The 27,170-nt window shown below is 34.5% G+C and overlaps 1 protein-coding gene across 2 annotated transcripts in view; it reads left to right on the forward strand.

Annotated features, from left to right (window-relative positions):
• Positions 1 to 27,170, forward strand: part of ARHGAP15 (Rho GTPase activating protein 15) — a 612,447-nt gene that overhangs the window by 311,056 nt on the left and 274,221 nt on the right. For both annotated transcript variants that reach the window (XM_077153695.1, XM_077153696.1), the window contains 2 exons: positions 1,025 to 1,123; positions 2,297 to 2,426. In XM_077153695.1, coding sequence (XP_077009810.1) covers positions 1,025 to 1,123; positions 2,297 to 2,426 — 229 coding nt within the window. The remainder of the gene's footprint in view (positions 1 to 1,024; positions 1,124 to 2,296; positions 2,427 to 27,170) is intronic.

Genomic DNA, 27,170 nt, shown 5'->3' on the forward strand with positions numbered 1-27,170 from the left:
TAACTGGCTCCTGATTGAGTATTTTGAAATGTCAGTTCTCTAAACCTCTGTATCCTTGCTTGATGTGTGCCACCAGTCAGTAAATGTTGGGCAGAGGTTCATCTTCCTGTTGAAACAGAAATCAATAATTCAAGGGAAATCTTCACAGCTCAGATTGATGACCTAATACAAAAAGTGTTTCCACACCCACTCTAATCAAATTCCTCTCTAAATAGCCCTTAACGTGTGAAATCAAGAGCACTGCTCTGTTTCTATGGGGTCACATCCTTCTCTCACAAACTGGGGGAAAGCTTTCACCACAGCGGAGAAAGCATAGCTACATCTCTAAATATTGCCAACAGTTTAACAGCACTGAGAGTCTGGAACCAGGATGTTCATTTGACAAATGCTCTCCAGGAGGGGGTCAAATATATAAAGGAACTTTTATACTATCAAACCCCTTTTGTGGGGAAATTGGCCCTTTATTACTTTGCTGAGATCTTTATGATGGGAAAGTAGAAATAGCGAAAGTTACTCATTTGGATGACCTTTTAGAAAACTCTACATTAGTCTCTTTGGTAAATAATCTGTTTTAGAGCCCTCCATAAAAGGAAATCAAATATAGAGATAACTATTAGATTTGAAAAAGACAAACAGGAAAGAGCCACAAGTGCAGAATGAATTCTGACACACCCGGTTGCTTTTCTGAGGGTTCTGTCTTAAGTGTGTTCTGTTAGCATTACTCTGAACTTCGGGCTTGTCTCTTCTTGGGTTGAAGTAAATCAACCTGAGCCCTACTCAGAATTAATCATTCCATTATTAGAACAATAATGTATGCGTTATGACATGAAGAAATAGAGAACAGTTCAAAATGATCCTAGTCTCCTAGTTCCCAGAAAGACAATTACTGAAATACAAGAAAATATTTCTGCATATCAGAGTGTATTTTAAAAAGGATGTATATACACACACACACACTCTTTTTTTAGGGTAGGAAATCTATCTTATAGGATTTTCTTACCTGCCCCTTTTGCTTTGATTTCAGATCACAACAGTATCAGGAAATGAGTTCCTTTTACAGTCAGATATTGACTTCATCATATTGGATTGGTTCCATGCTATCAAAAATGCAATTGACAGATTGGTATGTATTTGTTTTGGCTGTTATCTTTATTAATTAGAACATAGTCATTTAAATCTTATTGCTTAGGCATATAACACACGTATTTAAATGGTTCCTGTGAGTGAGGGATAGTAAGTCCTTTTGAATCTAAATGGGTCCACTAAAAAACTTTTTTAACACACAGGGTTTGTGGAACTAAATGCCATTTGATTTTTCCCTTTCAAAAATGCGATGCATTCATTTTTTCTGAAATAGCATGGATATTCATTTATTGGAGGCTATAAAAAGCATACAAGCACTTAATAAATACTGAAATTTCACATTTTCTGTTTATGCAGCCTGTAATACAGATTCTTGAAGATAAATATCAGTGTATTTTAACCCATACCCACTATAATGCTAATAAATAATAGCCCTTTGAAACAGATTTCTATTATTCTTGTAGCCAAGCTAGATCGTTCTTCTCATAGAAAAGAACTGTGTCTAGAACTTTGTGAAAATACAGCATATATATTTTAAAAAGGTAAAACTGTTTAAAACTACTCTTTGTACACTGACTCTAGACCAAATTCCTAATTTTAGGACAAAATTATTTGTAAAACCTTGAGGGAGAAAAATATTCTTGAGAGCTTTTAATAAGATATACAATAGAAAAATGTAACATTTTTCTATGTGATTTTATTGATATTTAACTGCAGTCTTCATTATGTCATTTTGGGATTAAAATGTTAACAAATAATGTTAACACTGACCTTTCCTTATTATCAATATTATCAATATATAGTCCCCTGATACACACACACACACACACACACACACACACAGATATTTGGTATTGTCTGTGATAGTGGACTCTGTAGCCTGAATTTGAAGCCTGATTCATTTTCCTCATTTGGAAAATAAGCATGTGTAATAATAATACCTACATTCATAGAACACTTGTGATGATTAATTGAGCTAATGTATGTAGAGTGCTTGGAATAATGTATAGCATTCAGTAAGCATTACATATATATAGAAAACCATTTTTAGATTTGAGTATTGAGGTTAGCATATAGGCCCTATCGCAAAATAAGTATCTTATTTCAAACTTTACCTTAAAGCTAACATTAAAACACACCACAAAACATTCACTATTTGTTGAATCCTTTCTTCCTAGTAAAATTATTCCAGCTAATTTTTTGCTATTTCCAGCCAAAGGATCCCAATTATCCATCAAGAAATCTGGACTTATTCAAAATCCAGAGATCCTCCAGTACGGAATTGCTAAGTCATTATGACAGTGAGATAAAAGAACAGAAGCCAGAGCACAGAAAATCTTTAAGTAAGTATTTCTTTGATTTGCTCATTTTAACTTTGTCTAAATGCAGTGCTTATGAAATATAAATGCATTTGAAATGAGAGTTGAGCCGAAGTCATTCTACTCATGGAAGATTTGTAGCCACTCCTGGCCAGGGATTCGCTCACTGAAGGGAAGTCTGCTCACAGCATTGTAGGTATGCCTTTTGAGAAAAGAATTATTTCCAAGGTCATGGTCTCTACTATGAGCAAACCTCTGATCCCAAATAACAGCCATGGCATTCAGATTGGTGGTTGACTTTGAGAACAGGAAATGTCAAGTATCTCAACAGCTTGGTATACTATCTGATTTCCATAAATGAAATGATGTGTTAGTAACCACCACAGTTGGCTCAGTGTGAGCCAACAGACTCCGCAAATTTTTAAACCTTCAAACCACTTAGAAAGAGTTAGAAATGGGCTCTCTAGATCCTTGTAGAAAATGTGGGAGATGAATTAGATGTTCTTTAATGTCACATCTAATTCTAACATTCTGAAAATCATTGAATTTGGAGTAAAATTTCAGCCCTTATACAGTGATTGTGAATGTATTTCTTAACCCTCCCCAGCCTACTCCTCTCAGTAAAAGTGGATTATTAAAACATGTCACACATATCTCATAGAGTTGGTTTGACTCTCAGCCTCATGAAAGAACAAGTAGATACCTGGGAGTTAGAGAAATCCAATTTCCAAAGTCTCAAAAAGTATAATGTTTTCCTAGATCATCCACCTAGTTATCCACAAACTTCGATCAAATCACCCTTATTTCTGCTATTTCTCTCTGACCACAATCAAAATGATTAAAGCCTAGCTTTTTGAATTTAAGGAGAAATCATAAATAGAGGACTACTACAGGCATATATATATATATACACATACACACACACATGCGTATGCACATATGCTAGAGGTCTTGATGTGTATATACATATATATATGCACATCAGGGAAGATATACATGTACACACACACACACACATAAGACAAGGAGGAGGGATGCTACTTATATGTGACAACGTCTCTTCCAGTTCTGAATTATTGGGAGCCCACAAATCTAGAAATAACATGAGAACTTAGAGGAGAAACAGCCTTTTGAAATTGTTGTTTTTCAGGAACCAGAACATAATTTTAAACAAATCTGACAAATATTAGATATGTAGTTAGCCTGTTACACTAACTTGGAACTTTAAAGTATCAATATTAATCCTCTGAAAATGTATAGTGCTTTAGAAATTTCCTCATTCAGGGGGAGTGAGCCATGACACAAACATTTTTTCATATGATAGTAGAGTTCGAAATTCATTTAAACAACTACTCCCTTTAATTCCTGGTCATTTCTCCCTTTTACTTTATATGTGATCAGACACAGTATGAAATTTTAGAATTAAGATTCAATTGTGAGTATTCATTTCATGTTAATTATATAAATACTTTTAACGGACATAAAAAATCCTTTTTATTATAATAGATATATTATAATAAATATATATATTTTTTATAATAAATAACCAGTAGATCTAGAATCTCAGATATAACCACTGGTTTGGTAGAAACCTTGATATGCTTCTAAGGCCTCAAGCTTTAGAGAAAATAAAAGTTTACAGACATACTTTTGAGAAACATTGCAGCTAATGAATTCCATATGGAACATTAGTCATAAAATTTTAGTGTGCTCTATGTGTAGAAAACCAGCTACTTTTATGTAGAGTTTTTTTTTTAAACTGGAAAAGACAATTATTTGTCAATTTTTGAGTTAAAAGTCAATCCTGCCTAAAGACATTTCAAAACACACCTAATTGTACAATTACCTCATGTCCACCTTTCTCTTTGCAATTGAAAAGGATAGGTAGGAGAAAAAAATGATAGCTAGAACATACTAAGCACTTGTTATCTGCCGAACATTGTTCTAAGTGCTTTTCTTATATTGATTCCTTTAACCCCACAACCCTATGAGGTTGGTACTATTATTAATTCTGTTTTATGGATGAAGAAACTGAAGCATGTGTTCCTAGGCAAAGCACGGATACCAGGTTGAAATCCAAGCAATATGATCATAGAGCCTGTGCTTTTGACCATTACACTGTATTGAAGTGAACAAGTAAAAGGCAGACTTTCTTTATAACAATCTTGGAGCTGAATAGAAATATTACCTTCTAAGTATGATCCGTAGAATCAGTAAACTTAAATAGGGACCAAAAAAGAATAACACATATTAGCAAAAGAATTAAAACCAGTTGTTCTTTGCAGACCCTGATTTCACTATTTTTAAAAGGGGTCATTTAATCTTTAATGGTAGCCCTTATTTTAGAAAATGCTTCTTTTCTGTATCTTAGAGGATATGTAGGGTTGGGAGCCTTTTTTAGGACTAGTATATCTTTTGCAGTGTAGGATACGGTTAATATCTATACATTACTTTGAATTAATTCAGTATTGAGATATTCATTTTCATTTAGAAGGCATAATAATTGACCCACCCACACAATTAAAATTAGACTATGTGTTTGAAATAGTGATTGGCATATTTTATATTTGATGATTTTAAAATTATTTTTTAAGTAGGAAATCCACTGTGTAAAAAAATCACTCTGGTCCAGACTTGTATTTGAACCCCCAAATTTGGGGTTATTAAAACATGCATTCAGATTTATTTTACCCTCTTGAGATTAAACAGTTATGTGGAACTAGAGATTCACAGTATCCCCTACCCCCTTCCTTATTAGTAGTCTAAGCACAAACTTTATTGTCAGTTTCTTGCCTTTAGCTTCCTGTGCCCTTGATGTTCCCATGAGTTTTGCCACCAAGGTTGTAGGCAGATAAAGTCAGAATAACTTTTTAAAAAGGCGTGTGAACATCATTAACAGTTAACAGGTGGTCATTTCATTGTCCAGTTTGTCTGTATAACATGAGAAAAAAATATGTATTCTAAGTGAATGAAGTCAGAAAATTAAGTATTTAAATATACTTTCCTTTTTTTTTTTGATATGAGTCTAACTTGCCAACACTCTTAAGTACTAATCAGATATTTTAAGATACCATTTGAGTCTAACTGACAAGAAGCCAGAAAATTCAATGTAAGGGCCAACTCACTGTGGGAAATTCAGGACACCAGCATGGGATGAGAGTGGGAGAGCAGCTCTCCAGGGAGGACTGTTCTGGAAAGTGGGAAGTCAATCAAAGATGCTAACATACTTCTGCGAAGAAAGGGAATTGCTTCCCCTGCTATGCAAGGACCTAAGCTAAGACTTGGAATGACAAAGAAATAAGCCTCAAATACAAATCCTGCATTAGATAACCTTGGAGAGTTGTTGTTGATATTGTTTTTAACTTTTCTGAGCTTTACTTTCCAGATCTATAAAAATGGGTTTAATGCTATCCTGGCAGGATCATCAGAATTTGACGTTAGATATGTAAATGCGTAGCTCAAAGCAGACACTCAATAAGTGTGTCTTATTAATACTAATAAGCTCTTATTAGTATCCTCTATGTCCCCAGATGGCACCAAAATAGGGCATGAAGCAAGAGTAGTGTCTGATGGCAGACTGGAGCAGAGGATATATGCTGATATTCTACTCCTGAGCATAAAGAGCCTGAGTTGGATATGGGAGTCACAGTAAAAAATCTGAATACACATAGCTGGTCTTCCTCTGGTGAGACTCTAGGTAAAAATGGCAGCCAGTGCATTTTGGGGAGCAGCACATATAGGAAACAGTAGAAGGGAGCCAAGAGGTACTCTTGATTCTTTCTGTCCAGAAGAGCACATCATTAAGAAGTTTTAGTTGATGGAAAAGATTTAGCATCCAGCCACTTCACTATTCTTGAAGACATGGCTTGAATCTATTCATTCTTTCCCACATTTAATCATTTTTATTAATAAATATAACAAAAAAGCATGAAATTAAAATTTTTGATTCTACTCATCTATGTTTTCAGATTTAAAAATTATTTTTGTATTTAGATTATGCTTGTAGTAGGGATATATTGCCATTCTAATGTTCTATGAATGTGGAGTCATTAGATAACTTTCATGAAAAATTGACACTTTCAGCATTATAAATAAGCACTCAGAAATGATCATAAGTTAGAAGTATAAAATCAAAAGGTAAGAGAGCGAAGGTAAACTCCCTTTAACTGTCTTTTGATTGCATGATGATAAAAATAAAAATATCTTATAGGTAAAATCCTAAAAAGATTCAGATATGTGGATTTCCTAATTCCATATCTCCTTAGTGTTGTGTACAAAAAAGGATGTGTATGCAAGGCTACAGGGGGAAAAAGCAGGAATGGAAAAATGATTTATATGTTTATGAAATATAGAAAATGAAAACGCGGACCTCTAATGTTATCTGTGTTTAAAAATTTGCTGGCAAATCATGATCACGCTAAGTGAAAACAAATTTGGTAGAAAAGGCAGTTATTTTTTGAACTAATCTAAATAGTTCTAATACTGGCCATCCGTAACAGTGGAGATCAAAATCTCATTGTAAACTGGTTGCTTACCTCAGCACATTTTCATAAGGAAATCATATACCAGGCTACAAAACACACTTGTACCTTTGTAAATACTTACAGTGTTCCTTCCAGGGAACAGCTCATTCTGAGTTTGCTGCACTTCTGGCCCTAAAGCTAAGGCTTCCAAATAGCATTGCTTTCCCTTTTCCTCCTCCCCTACTCCTGCACCAACTCCACCAACGTAATGAGGATTCTCAGATTGGTTTTGGCTAGGTGGCTCTTGGACCCGGAAAATCCCCAGGGGTGACAGGGAGGGAATATGGAGACCAAGCCAGAAGAAATAGTGGGAAAAGAAGTGAACAGAGCTGGGGAGGAAATTTTTGCAACAAGGGCAAGGAAGTGAGTCTTCAGCAAGGGCAGATGTTCTTTGTGAGAAATAAGTATAATGTCAGATTAAGTCAGGCATTGCCCCAAATATTATCATTTGATGAATCTAGGTGGTACATATATGGGTGATCACGATATCGTTTCCTCTTTTCTGTATGCTTCAAAAGTTTCTTAATATAAAAACTGAGGTAAATGCACATACAACTTTAGGCATTGCCCATGTTCATAATCCAATAAAAATACTTATATTTCCGAATTGCATCTTGAAAACTTTTTGAAGAATATCAAACTTTCTAAATATGTTATATTAAAAGCTCTCTTAAAATAAGACATTGATAAACTATTGCTTTCCATTTTTCCCCAAAATACAATAAATCTTTCTCTTATGACTGTTGTGTCCTTTCTGGTAACTATGTAATTAAGAAAATTTATAAGATGCTTGCTATTTATCCAAAAGTACTAGCTTCTCAAATAAATAGGTAAATAGCAATTGTTATACACATTAGAAGGCTGTTCTGTAGATAAAGACATATTTTTTGGTTTCTTTTTATTAAGAATTTTATATAAAACAGCCTAATCCCCAATGCATGAAGCTAATAAGATGTACAAGCCCTCTGCCAAGAAAATGAACACAATATTAAAATTGCACAAATAAATGAATACCTAGTTTTGAAGAAAGAGAACAGGTCTTACCTGGAAAAAAAATCATAACATTTTGGTAGAATATTATGGGTTGTTGTTTTGTCAGGAGGGTTATCTTTTTCAGTTGTTGTAAGACGGTCAATTACCTGATCATTATATTTTTCCAAAATAAATATTGCTACCCTGGCCCCAGCTTCATTCCGTATTCTCTTGAGAAAAATCAACTATTGAACTAAAATTTGAAAATAAAAATTTTATTTTACTACAGTTATAGGAAAGACAAACATCTAAGTAACCAATGAATGCCAACTCTCTCCTAAGGGAGTTATTTTTTCAAAATATTACAGTTGGTAAAGAGAAAATGGAAAAATTTTCAATGAGAATTTATACCATGAAAACTGGAGGATTTAAACATCATGAGAGAAGAACAGCAGAGATTAAATGCACTTGATAATCAGGTTTCCAAATTAATGTGTCAAAAACAGCATTATTCATGAAAGTTCTAGGGCTTCACTCTGGCTCGTGTGGCCCTACAGATTGTCCTGACGTGTAGTCCCAAGGTAGTTGGCAGCCCTCCCAACTTTCCTGGGACCCATAGATTGTAGTTTCTTCAAAACATCCAGTTCTCAATGAATCATTTGATAAGAGGATTTAGTTATGAGCTGAGCAAAGAATGTCCTGATTAATCTCTTCTTTCCCATCGAAGGGGTTGATCCTGTCCTCTGACCTGTGGGTGTCCATTGTCATCTATCTTGTAACATCAGCTACTCTGAAAGTCTATCTAACCCTATCAGCACTTAAGCACTAGATCACCCCATCTTCTTCCTGACCCTGGCAGTAACACACTGACCATATTTCCCTTTAGATGAACTGCATTTAATCAATTTCTGATTTCATTAGGTCAGATGGCATCTTTCTTTCAATAATGGGCCAAATCCTGAGGGCTCTCTGCTCTAACCCTCAAGCAATATTTTCTTAGTACTAACACGCTACTGTGATTGTAAACAATAGAAAAAAATGCTCTTTGATCTCCTCTAAAAGTCTATTTTATTCCATGTTCTAGAATAAACATATATTTATATTTTCTTATAAAGTTAGGAATGTGGTGTTTTTACGTTATTGTCATATCAAACTTAAAGCACGTACATTAGGTAAGCACAATATTTAAGCAGAATATTCATTACTGCAGTGAAATTCCTGTGTAGAGAAGAATATTGGTTTGAAAGCAAACAATCACCTCTTTCTGTGTACAGGATTAATTTCTTCTCTCTTTGTTTCTGGAGTGTAGGAACTTATGCACTTTCCTATAAAATACTAAGTGAAAGTAATTTTGAATGCATTTTTTGAATGCCCTAACTAAGCCTAATGGTATACTTAGGAAAAAAAATTAATGAAAACATATGTAATCTTTGAGATTTTCTTGAAAAATTAGTTTATCTCTTATTAGAAAGTCAAGTCCACACCCATGTAAGCAAAATCAGTTATTGCTTTCACCCAAAAGGACAAGACATATGAAAAAGTACCGGATGTTTCCATCTAACCTCAATAAAGGGTGATATGTAACATTAGGACTCTTAGCTTCCTTCAAGAAATAGCTCATGGATGACTTTTGAAAGGTAAATCAATCTAACAATTCATGTTTGATTACTTTAATAGTACCTGAAGCCAAACACACTCCTTCTATCCAATTTTCCTGAAGTAAATAAACATATCCTATTTGTACATAAAATTAATTGTCCTAAAAGTATAGGTAAAATAGGAGATGCAGTGATCAAGTAGAAAATGTTGGACTAGGCTATTTTCATCAGATATGCTGTCCTCCAAAATAAAAGCAAAAAGTTAAAAACAATTTCCAATCAAATTACTGTATTGGAATGGCTCACATCAAATTTCCTCAATAAAAAGCTTTTATGACCTGTGTCCCCCTCTCTAGTCCCTGCCCCCGACCCCTGGTCTTCAGTTCTTCAATTTATATTCCAGGCAACTAGTGCTTATAATTCCTGATGCCCACCACCATATGGGCAAACTCTTCTCTTTGTTAAATTAACATCCTTTAAGACTCAGCTCAAGTCAGACCTCCCCAAAACACTTTCCCCAATATCTATGGTGAATTAGGTGATACTTTTTATTCTAAGGCAGACATGTGTTCCCCATATTATTAACTATGGCAATGACTATAGCTAATAGTCTATAGTTGTACTTAATGCCCTCATCAGAACTTCCATTCAGTATATCAATATATCACTCTTTTCAGGATCCTACTAGATCTACTCAAAATGTAATCCATGGACCAGCAGCAATAGCACCAGCAGGAAATACAGAATCTCAATCCCCACCCCAAATCTACTGACCAGAATCTGCACTTTTACGGGTGATTCATATGCCCATTAAAGGTTGAGAGACACTCTAGCAGAGGATAAGAATAATTTCTCTAAGTATTTTTTTATCTCTTTAAATTTTTTATCTATATATATTATATATTCACATTCCATTAATCATCCAAAGTGCACAATGAATGGTTCACAATCTCATCATGTAGCTGTGCATTTATTACAATCAACTTTTTTTCTTTTTGTGAAAAATAGCATATATACAAAAAAGCAATAAATTTCAAAGCACAGTACAACAATTAGTTGTAGAACAGGTTTCAAAATTTGGTGTGGCTTACAATTTCATGATTTCAGGTTTTTACTTCCAGCTGCTCTAAGACATTGGAGACTAAAAGAAATATCAATATAATGATTCAGCAGTCATACTCATTTAAATAAATCTCTGTATAAATCTACCATCTCTTTCTCCCACTCTTTAGGGGTATTTGGGCTATGGCCATTCTAACTTATTCATGTTGGAAGGGGCTATCGATAATATGGAATAGGGGATGGAATTAGTTGATATTCTGGAGAGGCTGAACCTTCTATGTTTCAGGACTTATTTGGTTCAGGGACCCATCTAAAGGTTGTAGGTTTCTGGAAAGTTACCCTAGTGCAAGGAACCTTTGTAGAATCTTATATAATGTCCTAGGTGTTCTTTAGGATTAGCAGGAATGGTTTTGCCTGAGGTTTGGCAAGCTATGATAGGTAAGATGTCGAATTGAAGCTTGCCTATGAATGACCTCCAGAGTAGCCTCTCGATACCTTGAACTCTCTCAGCCACTGATGCTTCATTACACTTCTTTTTCCCTTTTTGGTTGGGACGGCATTGCTGATACCACAGTGCCAGACGAAGGCTCATCCCTGGGAGTCATCTCCCACACTGCCAGGGAGACTTCAACCTCCAGATGTTGTGTTCCATGTGGGGGGAGGGCAATGGTTTCACTTACAGAGTTGGGCTTAGAGAGAGAGAGAGGCCACATCTAAGCAACAAAAAAGGTCATCTTAAGAAGTAACTCTTAGGCATACCTATAGGTAGGTTAAACTTCTCTGCTATATACATAAACTTCACAAGAGTAAGCCTCAAGAACAAGGTCTTGGCCTATTCATTTGGGTGCCCCTAATGTTTGACCCAAATGAATAGGGGTTTCCCTGGTGGTAACATTTAGTAGTCCCATATATTTTCTCCCATCCCTCAAGTGACTTTGCCAATATTTTTTGATTATCTGTTTAATATACTTTGGGATTTATTCAGGCATTACATTAAGATACACAGGATTAAAAGCCCTCATTCTTATTTTTGTTTCCCTGTGATTGGATTGTTTAAATGATCTATTGAGACAGACTGAGTTAGATTATGTGCTACAGAAAACTTAGGTTTTGCTGTGCTACAGAAAATTTAGGTTTTAGACAAAATAAACCTTTCTTCTTTGCTCTCAAAGAGAAGATGAAGTTCTAAAATACAAACGATGTCTTCCTTACTCCTGTATTCTGAATTACCTTAATCCCAACTTGATAGGTTTCATTCTTATCTTTAAATACCAGGTTATACGTACAAAAAGCAGCCTCTCAAAATCCAGAAATAAGTTACTGTTCCAGACTAAATGTGACTGCCATAAGAGCTTACAATCTAAGCCCCTGCTTTCTTATAAGTATTTTCTAAAAGAGCCCATACAATATTTGCTCTTCAGTTTCTGGCTTATTTTGCCTCACCAAATGTCCCACAGATTCATTCACCCTATTGCATGCCTCACAATTCTGTTTCTTTTTGCAGCAGCACAATATTCGATTTATGTATACACCGTTGTTCGTCAATCTACTTCTCAGTCAGTGTACCCTTCAGCCACCTCCATTCATTGGACATTAGACTCTTCCATTAGACTCTTCTGGGAACATATAATCTCCTATGTAGCCTTCTTTTTTGTTACTTTCCTTCCCAAAATTCAAGAATAATTGTATTTTATTGCTTTTATTTCTTTACATGTTGTTCTTGGGTACTTGAATTCATTTCTCATAGGCATTTCAGGTTCAATGTCATAATTCTTGAGCCCCACCTTAGCTGTTTTATTCATAGTGGAAGCTTATCTTTTGTGCTTGCCAAAATAATCAAGGCCTACCAGAGTGCACTAAGTTGTTTTGAAAATTTTCAAAGAAAAAAAAAGTAGGCTTACAATTTAGATATGAAAAATGAGAGAATAGATTCAAGGAAAGTCTGATTAACCCTTCTAGAAGTGTGAGATTTAACTAATGGGAAGAACTGAAAATGGCTATCTCCGAAATAAAACATTATTTTCTCAGGTCTCCCTTTACCTCTTCTAGGAAATGGAAGCTGAAATGGGCAAATGATAATCCATTTCTCAGTAATAAATTTCTTCTCAATTTGCCACTAAAAGTCTCATCTTTTAAAAATTTGTTAGATAGTAATGAGACAGATTGAAAGTATTTCCTCAAAATTTTAGTGATACCTGGATTCACTTCACTTATTTAGCTTTATTATTCCAGGACAGCTTACGTAAGAATAATTCATCACCTTTTTTCCTAGGCAGTACCTGGGTTTATTATTGAAATTCCACGACTTATTTTAAATTGGATATAACTGATTTCCAGTGAAGGATTTGGCTGAGAACCCATAGCATTTTCATTTAACTCATTTGTATGGAACAAAATCCAGAATTTTAGTCAAGAAGCATTAGATATTAATCACATGTGAATGGGATCATTAAAATTTCCTTACCTTCTAGAACAACAGATCATTATGGAAGTGAGCTCACTTAATAATCTTTACAATTACATAAAAGCAATCATTTTCATAAGTCTTACAAGAAGCTTTCAGCTATTACTTGAAGAACATGTTGGAATATTAGAATGTATTATTTTGTGTTATATATGTGACCTGTGAATTGAAAAAAATGTTCGGACTCAACACTCTTAGAAGTTATCCTTTCCAACTTGAATAGCTTAATTATTTAGCCCAGTTTGTGATTTTTTTACATGACAAGTAGAGATCTTGTGGCTAAAATATAAATTTCAGTGTCATGTCTTAATTATGATACTCTTAACTTTATAGAAAATTAGAGAAATGCCATATTTTCTACTGCCGTTAAGAATAACAATTGGTAGCGATTTAAGGTGAGTCATTAAGGGGACAAACTAAATCAGAAATCCCTCCTCTAAATTATTTTCGCCTTTCCCCTTCCTTTTCTTGTAACCACGTCTCATCTTTGACTTTGAAATTCAACAGTTTAAACTTGGTTCTTATTTCAGTGGATTAATCCCCTTTCATAAATCATGCTCAAGAGCAGAAATAATTTGCACATCATTTAAAGAGTATTTGCTTTGAAATGTTCACCTCAAGCCCTTTTGTATATTCTTTCTCTCTAAAGATTTGTAGTATTTGTTTTGTTCTCTGAGGTATAAAAGACCTGGATAAACTTTATTCCTGTTGTTTCAAGATTAGTTAACGAAAATGCACATTAATTCAGAAGGGACAGGAACAAACCTCAATAAAGATGATCCTACATATGCCTCTCGGGAATAGCAAAGTACAAAATGTCAGTCTTCAAATCTCCTTGGACTTGTTCAAAAGAGCATTGAGGGATTTAAATTTCCAGAATGTATCTACAAATGTATTTTCTTTGTTGTAGAGAACAGGAGCTATACTGATTATTTTTCTTAAGAAAATTAATTCTAATTTGTATTTGAACAAAAATTAAGTTATTACAAAGTAGCTCTTCAAGAAGAGAGGAAAACTACCACAGAAAAGGTTAACTTCGCCTTAAAATATCATATACCTGGTACACCATTAATTTTTTAATTTATTTATTATTAGACCTCCGATTCCAAAATAAGGTTTGACAGTAAAACATCCATATCTACCTTCCACTTAAAATATATATATTATATACTATTATGAATAATATATACATATATTAAGTGGAATTAAAAACTTCATAGAAGTAGACATATTTAAGTAAAGTTCAATGCTACTTTTAAATTTATAAACTGAAATTTTATAATTTGCTGGTAAATCCGGCAAAAATCCAGATTTCCTCAAATAATATATCTGTTTTATGCGTTAAGATGCACCCTGTTCTTCATTTGAACTGAAAATGACCATAACCTTTGGCACTTAAGTGCTTATCCGGAAATGACTAAGTGGATTCAGGGGTAATAAATCACTCATAGATCCAGCCACCCACAGTCTTGTTCCACTTCTCTTCTTTACAAGTGTAGTAGTAGACATTTCCACAGTCCTCAGGGTGCCAAACTTTGCACCATTAGGAAAATCTGCAAGTAGCTTGATTTATCTTCCTCACTCAGTTAGCTAAGACCCAACTAAGTAAAAATCAGCAGGAATGAACTTGACGCGTTAAACTTTTTTAATAAGAAGATTCAACAATTACAACTTTCCTCCTCCTTTGCCACTTCAATTTACATTGGATGTGAAGCCTCTGGTGAAAAATATTCAGATGAGATCTCAAATTATAGGTACATGGCTGGATGATGCTGACTCTGGGCTTTCATTATACACAGAGGACTGTCTGCTGTTTGCAATTAATCCAAACACAATCCTCTTGGTACTTTGGGGGAAATGTGGAAGAAACAGCCATTTTATAAGTTGTAAACTCCTAAATTACCCTAAATTAGAGACACTATTAATCGGACACTTAGATATAGATAGGATCTGCTTATTGTGTAGTCTCATCTTCCCCTGATGGAGAAATCAATTAAATATTTAGGATGTGGAATACCTTCCAGGTTGGATAATGCATTTCATTTAAATTATGGCCCTCCAATCCGAAACATTAAAGGGGATCTTAACGGATGGAAGCACATTACTGTCTCTTGGATTGGGCGCATTAACACTTTAAAAATGAATGTGCTTCCCAGGATTTCCTATTTGTTCCACCAGCTGCCTGTCGATGTGCCAGATAAACAGTTTAAGGATAAGTATGTAAAAGATGCATGTGCAACATTTGGTGTGCTGAGGTGAATCCTTAGAGGAAGAGTCCCTAACTGTGACCCCTTTGAATTTTCTTTTTCAAGGCCCTGGCAGTCTAAAATGAGAGGGCTCATTGGATCATGGGAGGGTGGAAGGGGGAAATAAGAGATGCAACTAAACCTCTCATGAAGCTTCTGTGCATTTCTTATCTTTCGTCATTTTTTTCTATAATTTATCTTAATCAATAACTTGTGATTTTTGTAAGAGTATGTTAGGACAATATAGTGGAGTGAGAAATACACGTAAATTTTCCAATTATGAAAATATTTGGCCATGCCTAAGCATGAAAGTAATCAGTTGCTTCTCACCCGGAGGCCATTGTGATGCCAAGTTTTGAACAGTGTTGTAAGAACAAAACTCTTACATGCCCCATATTACAGAAGTATGGTATAGAAACAGCTAACATTTTGGAAGGCCTATCAGACTGTAGGCATTGTTCAAAGCACTTGACATGTACTTTCTCATTTAATCCTCTCAACAGCCCTATGAGGTAAGGTGGTTTTATTGTTCCCATTTCGTGTATGTAATAATCAACGTGCCTCAGGCCACACAGCTAAGAAGTTGCAGAATTAGAATTCAAAACCAGGCAGCCCTACTCCATGGTCTGAGTTATAGCCACCTTTCTGTGAAGCCTCCAGGTTCTGGTGTGAAGCTGCTGATTTCTGCCCCTTTAATAGCTGTGAAAGCTTTGAGCCAGTCATTTAACCTCACTTAGCTTCCTCACTTTATAATCTTAAAGATGTCAATAATAATAGTATCTACCTACTTCACAGAGCTGTTTGGAAACATAGATTATATTTATGAAGTTTATAGGCGTGTTTGGCACAATGTAAAACTCAGTAAATGGTGTAACATTAGTATAGGTATTTTGTTTTCTCCCATGGCATTTTAAACTAATCTACTAATTTGTTTAAGAAAAGGTTACCTTGTAACAGATTGAAATCCACATATTTTCAAAAAAGACTTTTGAATTTATGGGGGGAAATTACATATTGTACATCTTATAGAAAGCCATAAACTTCTTGAACTTTAAAGTTTGTCCTCATTCTCTTTCCATTTATAAAAGTCTTGACTCACAACTGACAGAAATATATCACATTAGCTTACTTAGTGAAAACAAATTGAACCAATCCTAAAAGAGATGATGAAGACAGTGGTCAATTTCTTTGTTTCTCGAGACAGCCTCCTCATGCCAAATCTGATAGAGCACATGCTTCAGTGCACTTGCCTTCCTTCAGAAGAAAGCAGCAAACTCGCTAAGTGGTATAATTATATAACTCGGATGGTCATATCTAGGGGGTTAAACTTTGGCAATAGAACAGGGAATTACAAAGTTCAGTGAAGTTGCAGGAATTTAACTGAAAAGAAACTGCTTATCAGCATTTTGATTAGGAATAAACGAACAAACAAAAAGGAAATGAATTAATCCTTTCAAAGTTGGGTGGAAAGATTGTTCTAGGGGCCTTCCCTTATAATCACTGTCATTGAGAGGCCCTGAGGCCTCCTATTTGTTAGTAATTGATACCTAGACTTGAGGCTCAAATTCTGAGGACAACTGCTATATTAGGACTTGTCAGGAAAGCTAGGAATTAGATGAAATTCTTCTTTCTTTTAATCGGTCCTTCGCAGTCCTTCACCTTTGATCCAATTTTATTGTAATCCGGGTTGTCTCATATGCAGATACGTTCACCCTTTCCCATAATTGCAAAGACTTCTGGGAAAAAGCCAGAATCTGATATTTCACACAATCAGCAGTGGCTGGGAAAACATTCCAATCAGCAATTACTCTGTATTTGTGTGTTGCTCCTAATTTGGAAGTCCTAACAGTGGAGTGAACATCCTCATCTACTTTTCAGCTCTCCTCTTCTTTCACTGAGCAGATAGAAAAGAAAACTGCTTTAATGGAATGAGACTCCAGTCTAACCAAATAGTTCAGTCAGTCAACCCTGAAAACCGGTGAAGAAACAAGCTGCACAGACCAAATACTCCTTAAAGCATTTTGGTCATCTTCATAATATAGAGGAATAATTAATTCCTCTATATTATATATGTCCTTAATATAAATTGATTATCTCACATCAAGTTCATCTATATCTGGAGAGTGAAAGAACATAAAATAGACTCTAAAAAGCTGGAATCTATATTTGCAGACTAAGTGAAGATCACAAACACCAAAAAGCTAGAAAAGTGGAAATAAGCACTTGGTTTATGCATTCACTCAGTGCCTGCCTTTATTGCAATATTGAGGGGTTAAAGAAGCTCCTAGTATCCCCAACTCTACATTAGCAAAATGGTGTTTATGGTCACATTTTTAAGGAGATATTTTCCAGTGTCTATTAAGATGATAAAACTTAAAAATGAACTGAAGTATGGAATATTGTCAAAATATATGAGCTTGATTCTATCCACAAAACAAGTACAGTAATCACTTATTAAATACATTGTTGGTGAAGTTCTTTGACCAAATTTATGTTTCTGCCTCACACTGAATATATTAAAAAATTTGCATTCATTTTTAAGGGCAAACTCTAACCTATAGTGTTAAGTAGCCCTGCGGACCAGGGTCCACCAAGAGCTGATAAGGGGAGAATGTAATGAATCAGAATACCATGAGCTTGAACCTGGTGTCTTTTTTTCCATCCCTAATGTTCCACGGGCTAGAATTGTTTCCCGGCTGGCCCTAGAAGTGATAACCTGTCACTTTGGAGTAGTAGAAACCTTGTTAAAGGCATACAGCCCAACCATGAAGGAAGAAGTGCTTCTGGGGGTTTCCATCCAGACTAGAGCAGTTCACCTGGTGGTGGGGCTTGGCACGGTCTTGAAGAGCACGGCTGCAAGAGCCACGGGGTCTAGGCTACAGTCCCGCCTTGCCAGTACCAGCGGTGTGACGTGGGCAACGTTTTCTCCTAGAGTTGCTGTGAGGGCTAAGTCAGCCTCTACATGTTGCCTGGGATATGGTCAATGCTACTACATGTGAGATACCAACATTAGAAGTGTCTATTAGGCCAAATAAATCCCAAAACCTGCATATATTGCCTAATTTTAAAAACATAATGCTAAATATATAAGCAACAGAATGGCAAATTAATTTTAGGGTGTGCAAAAAATGTGCAGAACATTACAAATGAAATCAAATTTTGAATTGTCCATTGTGTCTTATGTATTAAGATTAAATATATTAGGTAAATGTTATGATGCAAAAATGTAGTGATACGACTAAATTTATTTGGAAAAAGTTAAACCATTATTTTCTCTCACAGGTGAAAGAGTTGTGGTCAATCTTTACAGACTCAAAAAAAATTAATAATAAAAATATAAACATTTTCTGTGCAATGCAGTGTTCTAAACCCTTAGACTCTTGTTTTGTCATTTCATCTTAAGGACGCTCTATATATTAAGAATAATTTTACATTAGTTTATAGAGGAAGAAACACAAATATTTACTTTTGGAGTCCAGATTATAACTTAAGCAGTCTAATACAGAACACATGGTGCATTTTGGATAGGCTTTGTCTAATTTTATTTTCTCTTTTTTTTAATTTTCACTTGCTATTATGTATAAATAATTATAATGCTGAATTATTTTTGAACATGTGTTTTGAGAGAAAAAATACTTTATTCAGATATATGTGATAAAGTATTATATATAATACTATATATAAATGCATATAGAGTATTTAAAAATAAATTTTAAGGGTCATATTGCCAGATGGAAAAAATACAAATGTCAAGGAAAGTTGATTTAGAAATTAATATATAATAAACAAAATGTAAACCTTAGCATTTATTGATTTAACAGATGGTGAGTTAAAAAGTAAAAACAAGTTTTAAAATGTAATTTAATGTTTAAAATTAAACATTATTTTAAATTGAGATTAAGTGAGATTCTTTTGTGTACTTGTTCAGAAGTTTGCTATTTTCTAGTTCTGTTAAAAAGAAGAAAAAACTTTAACCTTTACATTCCCAAATAAGTTACTTTTTTCATTTAAGAGATCCTGCTTAAAAATTTGCTTATGTGCAAATATTTAGTATAAGAATATAAAATTTAATCCTACATGAACATCCATAAGATTATATTGTATGTGAAAAACTTATGTTGATTATTAAATAGGTATTAAACTTTGTATTCTATATATACACACTACACATTCTATGTAAATATTTCTCACAGAATTTATTATCTGTAATCATACACTAAAGCAGCAAAAAAATCCCCCAATCCTAAAATGCAGAAATTATTTAAGAAAGTGCCCAGAATAAAAGATAACCAAATTTGAAAATGATAAGAAAAATAAAATAAAATACCCTGTCATTTGTTAATTAAAATAACATTCTCTTCAATTATTTTTGTCTTAAGGGGAATATATTATATTTAAATTTAACATTATGCAACCAAAGAGATATTCAGAGGGAAATGCATAGCATTAAAAAGAATGAAAGTAAAACAATTCTTTACTTAACTCAATAAATCATTTTTTAAATAACAAAATACAATTAAAGAGCTCTAACAATAGAAATGACAAAATTAAAAAGAAAAACCAACATTTAGAAAACAAACAAAAAAATCATTATTGACCTAAGTGGTCGTTCTTTGGAAAATAAAGTCATTAAGAATGAAACAGAGATAACTGAAAAGTCTAACTTTAAATTAAGCACAATTAATCTTCAAAATATGGAACAGCCACAGAAGAAAATAAATATCAAGACAATAGTATATAAAAGTTTTACTCTCATGTATTGGGAAATCAATGAAATCGATTATTTTGTAGAAATTGACAAAGTAATTAAGGATAAAGGGGAATATCTGAATACACTTCTTCAAAATCTGCTTCAAAAAGGTTCCAGATATAAAGATTTACTTTATATCATAATGATTTCAGTCTTCTAAAGAACAAATGATTTTCATGCCATTTCAAAGCACATAAATAATCAATGAGAAAAATGTTAAAATCCACTAGTATTCAAAGAACTAAAAAATAAAGCAAGAGAGAGCCCCCCTGCTGCAGCCCTAGGCCGCTGGGCAGCACAGAGGTTGCCCACCTGAACCTGAAGCCTAGGTACGACCAGAGGCTCAACCCTGGTTTTCTAAAAAATTCCTCAAAACAGCTACCTCTGAAGACCTGCACACTAATTCTTTAAGCATGACCAGTACTGATCAGTAAAGGGGAAGGAAATTCCCACTGAAGTGGTGATGATCATGGATGATGAGAAAAAAAGTCTAAAATTGAGGATTCTGGATTTTGTTAATGACAGTTACCAAGAATAACCATGTAGTTGATGAACTGTCTAGGAGGAAGGAGAGTTTTCCCCTTTTTCCTGATGTTTTTCTCTCTTTTGAATGGTTTAAAATGATGACTTAATTGCTTTGATCCCATAGGAAATGAATATGGCAAAACAAAACAGTCTTTTGGAATAGCCACTGCAATGTGTGATCTGTGATCAGCTTTAGATAATGTATATAAATAATAGTGAACAAGTTAGGCTGGTCATAGTTGCCTGCTCTCTGAAATTGCACTGTTAAGAGTATTAGGTGTGCTATACTAATATGTATATAGTTACAAAAGCAATTGGTTAGGAAGGATTTCTGTTAGCTTCAATGAGCTGATACTCTGAAAAGGGAACCTGGTACCATGGTTTCGGTGCTTGGAGGCATCATTTTTATATTGTACATAACAACTTAATGGTTTTTAAGATGTCTCGTAATAGCCAAGAGGAAGACAGATTTTAATACACTGCTTCCTACGTTAAACATAAGTGTCATATTAAGACCTGAGGACTTTAAGAAGGTCACAATGAACACTGTCTCAGAGCTCACAACGTGGCACTTTGAGTAGCTATAGAGGAAAATCCCAAATTACAAAGATTTGCTTTGTCAGCTTCCAATTCAAGTCAATGAGTCAAGGCACTTATATATTATTAAAATTTGGAAATGTTGCATCTGATTAAATGGGGGGAAAAGGAGTTTGCTTTATTTGTCTTGTTTCCTCTCTGATCATAATTGGAAAAAATCATAGTATTTCAGATAGATCATTTCAGAGTAAAAAAATTAAAAAGTGACAAATTATATTTTTCTTAAATCTAATTGTCAGATTTAAAATATTTGCTTAGAATTAGAAGAGATACAGTGACAGAGGTGAATTGAGAGCACTATTTTAAGATTTCAACAAGCATTTGTTTATTTCATGCTTTTAAATCTGTGAAGTAAGTTTGATTTTATACCGATTTTATAGATAAGGAATCTGAAAAATGGAGAACTTTAGCAAAATCATAGAGCTAGGATGTCACAAAGTCAGAATATGTAACTGGGCTATAAAGGTTCAGCGGTTATGGATTTAAACGTGACACTTCATTGCCTCATAACCATGTAGATAAAAAAGTATATGTGTATATATGAATAATTTATCTCTATGTTTGTATAATTTTTCTTTGAAGCAATTTGGAAATGTGCACTGAGGGCCTTTAAACTACCTCAAACTTAATTTCTAGAAATCTACTCAAACAAAATAATAAAAACAAACTGTTCTAGTTCGCAAACTGCTGGAATGAGATATGGCAGAAATGGGATGGCTTCTAAAAAGGGGAATTTATTAAATTGCAAGTTTATAGTTTAAAGGCCATGAAAATGTCCAAATTAAGGCAAGGCTATAAAAATGTCCAAATTAAGGCATCCATGGAAAGATAATTTGGTTCAAGAAGGCTGTTGATGGTCAGGGTTTCTTTCTCAGCTGGAAAAGCACATGGCAACATCTGGTAGCTTTCTCTCCAGGAAGCTGCTACAGCTTCCCCAGGGCTCTCTTGGTTCTAGTGTCTCTTTCCAAAATGGTTCCCTCTTAAAGGGCTCCAGTAAGCAACTCCACCTTGAACGAGTGGAGACATCTCCATGGAAACCAGCTAATGAAATTTACCACCCACAATTGGGTGGGTCACATCTCCATGTGAACAATCAGAAAGGTCCCACTTAGCAATATTGAATAGGGATTAAAAGACATGACTTTTCTGGAGTACATAATAGCCTCAAGCTGGCTAACATGATTAATTAAAATGTCTTTATCATAATGGAAATTTTGAGATAATCTAACTTCCTAGAGTGGGCATTCATTAAACAAATATGATGGTATATTATGCAGCCACAAGCATTTACACTTTCAGAGAAAAATCACAGATTAAAATTTCATAGCATAATGTAAACTGACAAAAAAAAAAACCAGAATACCAAACTAGTCTGATAAAAAAATAGAAAAGCAGGGAGGTACCTTATCTATGTGTTCAGATATATAACTATGACACAAAGTAAGAGTTTATTAATATCTGTTGAATAAGTTATTAAATGTATGTTATAAAAGAAAGATTTACCAAAATAGAAACAGCAACAAAGGCTAGTTCTAAGCAATAAAAGTGTCATTATTATTATTTTTTTTCTCTGTTCTTTCTGTGTCTTCAACTTTTCCCTACTAGATACATGTTGGTTTCTAAAATCAGAAAAATTATAAAAATATGGCATTACTGCAGAAAGAAAGCTAGATGACCTCAGTTTTGCTACCATAAGAGGACATTAGAGGACACACACCTCATAAAGTACAAGCTGCTTTGTATAGATAAGTATTTGGCTCTTTGCTCGTCTAATCCAAAACTCTCACATCTGCTCACACCACTGTTCTCCCCAAACTTCACTGGCCCCTGACAAGTGACCATAATAAAATATATGTTACTACTAGTTTTATTCTTTTCACTTTCTCCTCTGCATGCATAAAATCATGAATGACAAATCTGCAAAAATAGATATCCAGAAACTGAAAACAGAGATTTTTATCGAAGAGATGGAATGTAACAGTTTAGAAAATATAATACTTGAATAATGTTAAATTAGAGTCTGTATTTTATGCTAACCAGACCTTAGGTATGAAACATAAATTGTGATTTATCGCTTGATACTGTAATTGCATTAGAGTTAGTAGTCTCTTTAATACTATCTTTATTCCCAGTTGGATTTTTTGAGGATGAGATATAGTTTACCCAAGACATTTTACCTAAACTTTGATCCTTTTTGACCTCACATATATGTGTGATTCCTCCTCCCTTTGACAAGAATAAAATGGGAGAATTATGAAACAACTGAAATATTACCACTTTGTAGGAAATGTAGGAAAGGGACGCAGAGTACGAATGGTCTCGGTTGCTTCTCTGCGTTGGATTGTGATTCAGGGACAAATGCTCAGTACGACTGGGACAGTAGGGCAGGTGGCCTCCTGTGAAAATCTCTACCACTGCTGTCAGAAGGGAACAGAGACAGCACTTCAGTTCACACCTGGTATCAGCCTTTGTATGAAAATGTTTAGAGGTTGCTTTGCCAGAAAATGTTTCCTTTAATTTGATGGAAGAGATTAGTGCCTTCCTCAGGCTTCTAAATGCATAGTGAGTCTAAAAGAAGCAGCTTACCTTTAAGATTTGAATTTTTATTCAGATCTGACTTTAACGAGAAGACTACTCTTTCAATTCCCATAGCAGCTTTGACATACCTATGAGCATTTTGTTTCCCTAAACTTAGAGCTGACTCCTGGGAGCAGAGATATGTATCATTTCTTCATTTGAGCTAAGTCATATGAGGACAATAAAAGGGCTAGATAACCTTAGTTTTGCTACCATAAGAGAACATTGTTTTTTTTATTGCCACCATCAAAAAGAAGCAAACTAAAAAAAAAAAGGAAAAATTTTACACTTAACAAAAATTTAGCAACTGTCATTCAGCGCCCATTTTTCCAGCATGAGCTAGAATACCCTTTGTAAAGTAAATGGAAATATTTTGCAAAACTGAAGGTGCTAGTTAATCCTGCTTCAGAAGTTGTGTATAAATATAATTCTTCTGCGTAATACATTCGATAAATAGGTAGTAACATTCGTTCCATCAGGACTGACAGTTCACCATTAAAAATGGACTTACCTGCTGGTGCTCGTGATATGTAAAGTTGGTTGTGGTAAAGCATATAATAAAAGCTGATATTGACACTCCGTCTCCATTCTGCCAGGCATTTTTGTTTAGTTTTGTTTGGTTTTTGCTCTGTTTTGTTTTATTTTGTGTTAAAGTTTGCTGTTATAAAATGGCAGCTTAAAGTCTTTAAACCAGGGGGGAAAAACAAGAAGGTGCAAAGAAGAGCTATTTCCTGATCATTAAATCTTCTGCAAAGGTGTGACAGAAAAACACAAAGCCTCACTGAAAGTGAGGTACACCTCACATTCCAAATCAGTCATGTTTAGAGTCCAGTCATCTATTTGTTCATTCATTCAACGTGTTAAACACTATTCTATGACTGAAGATATGGCAGTGAACAAAATAGATGAGCCTACATGCCCCGAAATGTCCGACATGTAGGGAATGCTGAAATCAGAGTTATACATTCAGGGCTGGAAGGCAGCTAAGACCATACCTAATCAAATTTCTACTTTAACAAAAGAAAAAAAATCTTAGATCAAAAAGGCACTGTATCAGTTAGAATTAAATCAGAGAAGCAGAACCACTGCCAGTAAGATGGATAGATAAACAGATAACAAAAAAACTGGCTATTTGAGTAGGGGAAGTAACTAAGCATGTCTCAGACTCTAGGTCCAGCCACCAGAAGGGAGGAACCACGAGTAGGCTATTATCTGTAGGCATGGCTGATGCTTAGTGTCCCCAGGCATTGTGGGGAGAACATCCAGGCAGGAGCTGATGGGAGTCTCTGAGCTAGGGAAGGTCTTAAAGCCTTCTGTTAACAGGGCTTCCCTGATTCTCTTAGGTCTGCCCTGATCCAATCCCTTCTGACTGATTTGAAGTCAACTGATAGGAGACATACATTTCCTCTGCAAAATCCCTTCACTGCAGCACCTGTATTAGTGTTTGATTGAATAACTGTGGTCTTTAATTCAGCCTAACCAGGTTGACACATTAAAAGGCCATCACAGGCACAGTTATGTGCCCAGTGTCATTTAGCTGTCCAGTGGCTAGGCTGGAACTGACCCTGTTTCCCAGTTCATTCTTGACGTGTAGATCCACCAGACACTCACATGCCCAATTCTCTTGTTCTTGAAAACCTCTCCATGCAATGATAAAATTCTGTTTTCAACCACATGGTCCCTCCTCATTCCATAAAACATGATTGTAAAGTGACCTATAATTGTTGTAATGTCTATAAATTTAATTACATTTTAATTAAGATCACTCTTTTGGTGAGGCTGATGACAGTCAATACCAGCCTTGCTAGAACTTCTAGGCTGTTAAAAAGATAAGCCAAACAGGCTATTTTCCTTTAATAAATAAGTTAAATAGCCTCTTTAATGTATTAAATCGATGTTAGGAAATTAAGATCAGTGATAATTTCTTTATTTAATTATATTTATTTTAATGATGTCTAAGTGAGGTAGACACAATTTGATATAAATAAGAATAGGCTGAAAATAGAAGTCTATCCTCGAGTAAGCAGAGCAAATTCTATTAGTGGTTGAGGACATACAACACAACCTAAAAATTGTTTCTATTAATAGGGCAAACATTGTCTTATGAAACAAAAATTAAAATTAAAAACCTTTGTATATTCATGTAAATTTGGAAAACTATACTTATTCTTGACAGATAATGTTATCTATATTTCTAAATATAAATAACAGAAATTTCTATGGCAAGGTGACCCCTGTTAGGATGGAAATGCTGTAAACAAATCTCATTTTGCTTCTTTCCTCATTGAAGATCAAAATGTCTCAAGAAGTTTGTGTTGGAGGATTATGGTGTTTCTAAAGATTTTGATTGTAGTTGGCACCTTTATGGTGTTTCTTAGTTCTTTTTTTTTTTTTTCAGTTTTTTTTTTTTAACATGGGCAGGAACACAGGAATTGAACCTGGGTCTCCAGCTTGGCAGGAGAGAACTCTGCCACTGAGCCGCGGTACACGCCCTCTTAGTTCTTAATTTACCACTTTATGATACTAAATTGTGATATTGAAATCCTATTTCCATTGTTTTTTAAAAGCCTTTTATTGGAAAACTTTCCTTTCTCTTAAGGTAAAATCTTTTCATATTATGCAAAGCAATTGTGTCATTTTCACAACCAAGAATTTGTATGTTTTATTTTTTAACTTCAAAAAAAAACCCTTCTTTTAAAATATTTACTTAGGTTATGGACTTACTCTACTTTAAAATATTGAGATAAAAAGTCTTCCTGCCATCATTCCCTCACAATAGCTCAATCATCCCTCCCCTTTAACCATTGCCATTTTCTTTGCCTCTTCCTTGTTTCTTCCTTCCTTTTCTCCTCCTGGTTTGGTTCTTCTGTATTTGTCTGTTAACAATTTTCTTAATACATTTTAATGAGCACTAATGAAAAGGTCCAAGATGCCCGAAAGACGGCACAAAGGAAGCAGAAGAGGACAAGAAAGAGAGAGGAACATTTGCTCATTGCTACCAGTTTTAAATTAATTTCCGTACCTGGCTCTCACTTCCAGAGTTGGACCTAAATTCTACGGTATTTGCTAAAACAACCAAATCACAGCAGAGGAAGGGACATGGATTATTTTTATACTCTTTGCCTTTAAATGCTATAAATATGGGCTATTAAAAGTATAGCAAATCTGGTCCCTGAAGGTCTTTCCTCTGTTGAGATCTGCATGTTTTAGAGTGTGGATGACACGACATTTTAAAATTTTCATTTACACTTCTTTTAGCAGAAATCTAATGCTTTATGATTTTTTTCCAAATATAAAGGTCCAAATGCTGATACGTTACATAGGAAAAAGCATTTAAATGCTTGAAAATATAATTACCTGATCAACTGAGAAATTTTTTTTAATCGCTATTTTCTTGTTTTGTTTTCTCAACTCCAAAAAAATGAAGTAAAGGCCACCTTTTGTCTTATTAGCA

This window comes from Tamandua tetradactyla, chromosome 3 (genome assembly GCF_023851605.1).
Source record: "Tamandua tetradactyla isolate mTamTet1 chromosome 3, mTamTet1.pri, whole genome shotgun sequence".
Lineage (NCBI taxonomy): Eukaryota > Metazoa > Chordata > Mammalia > Pilosa > Myrmecophagidae > Tamandua > Tamandua tetradactyla.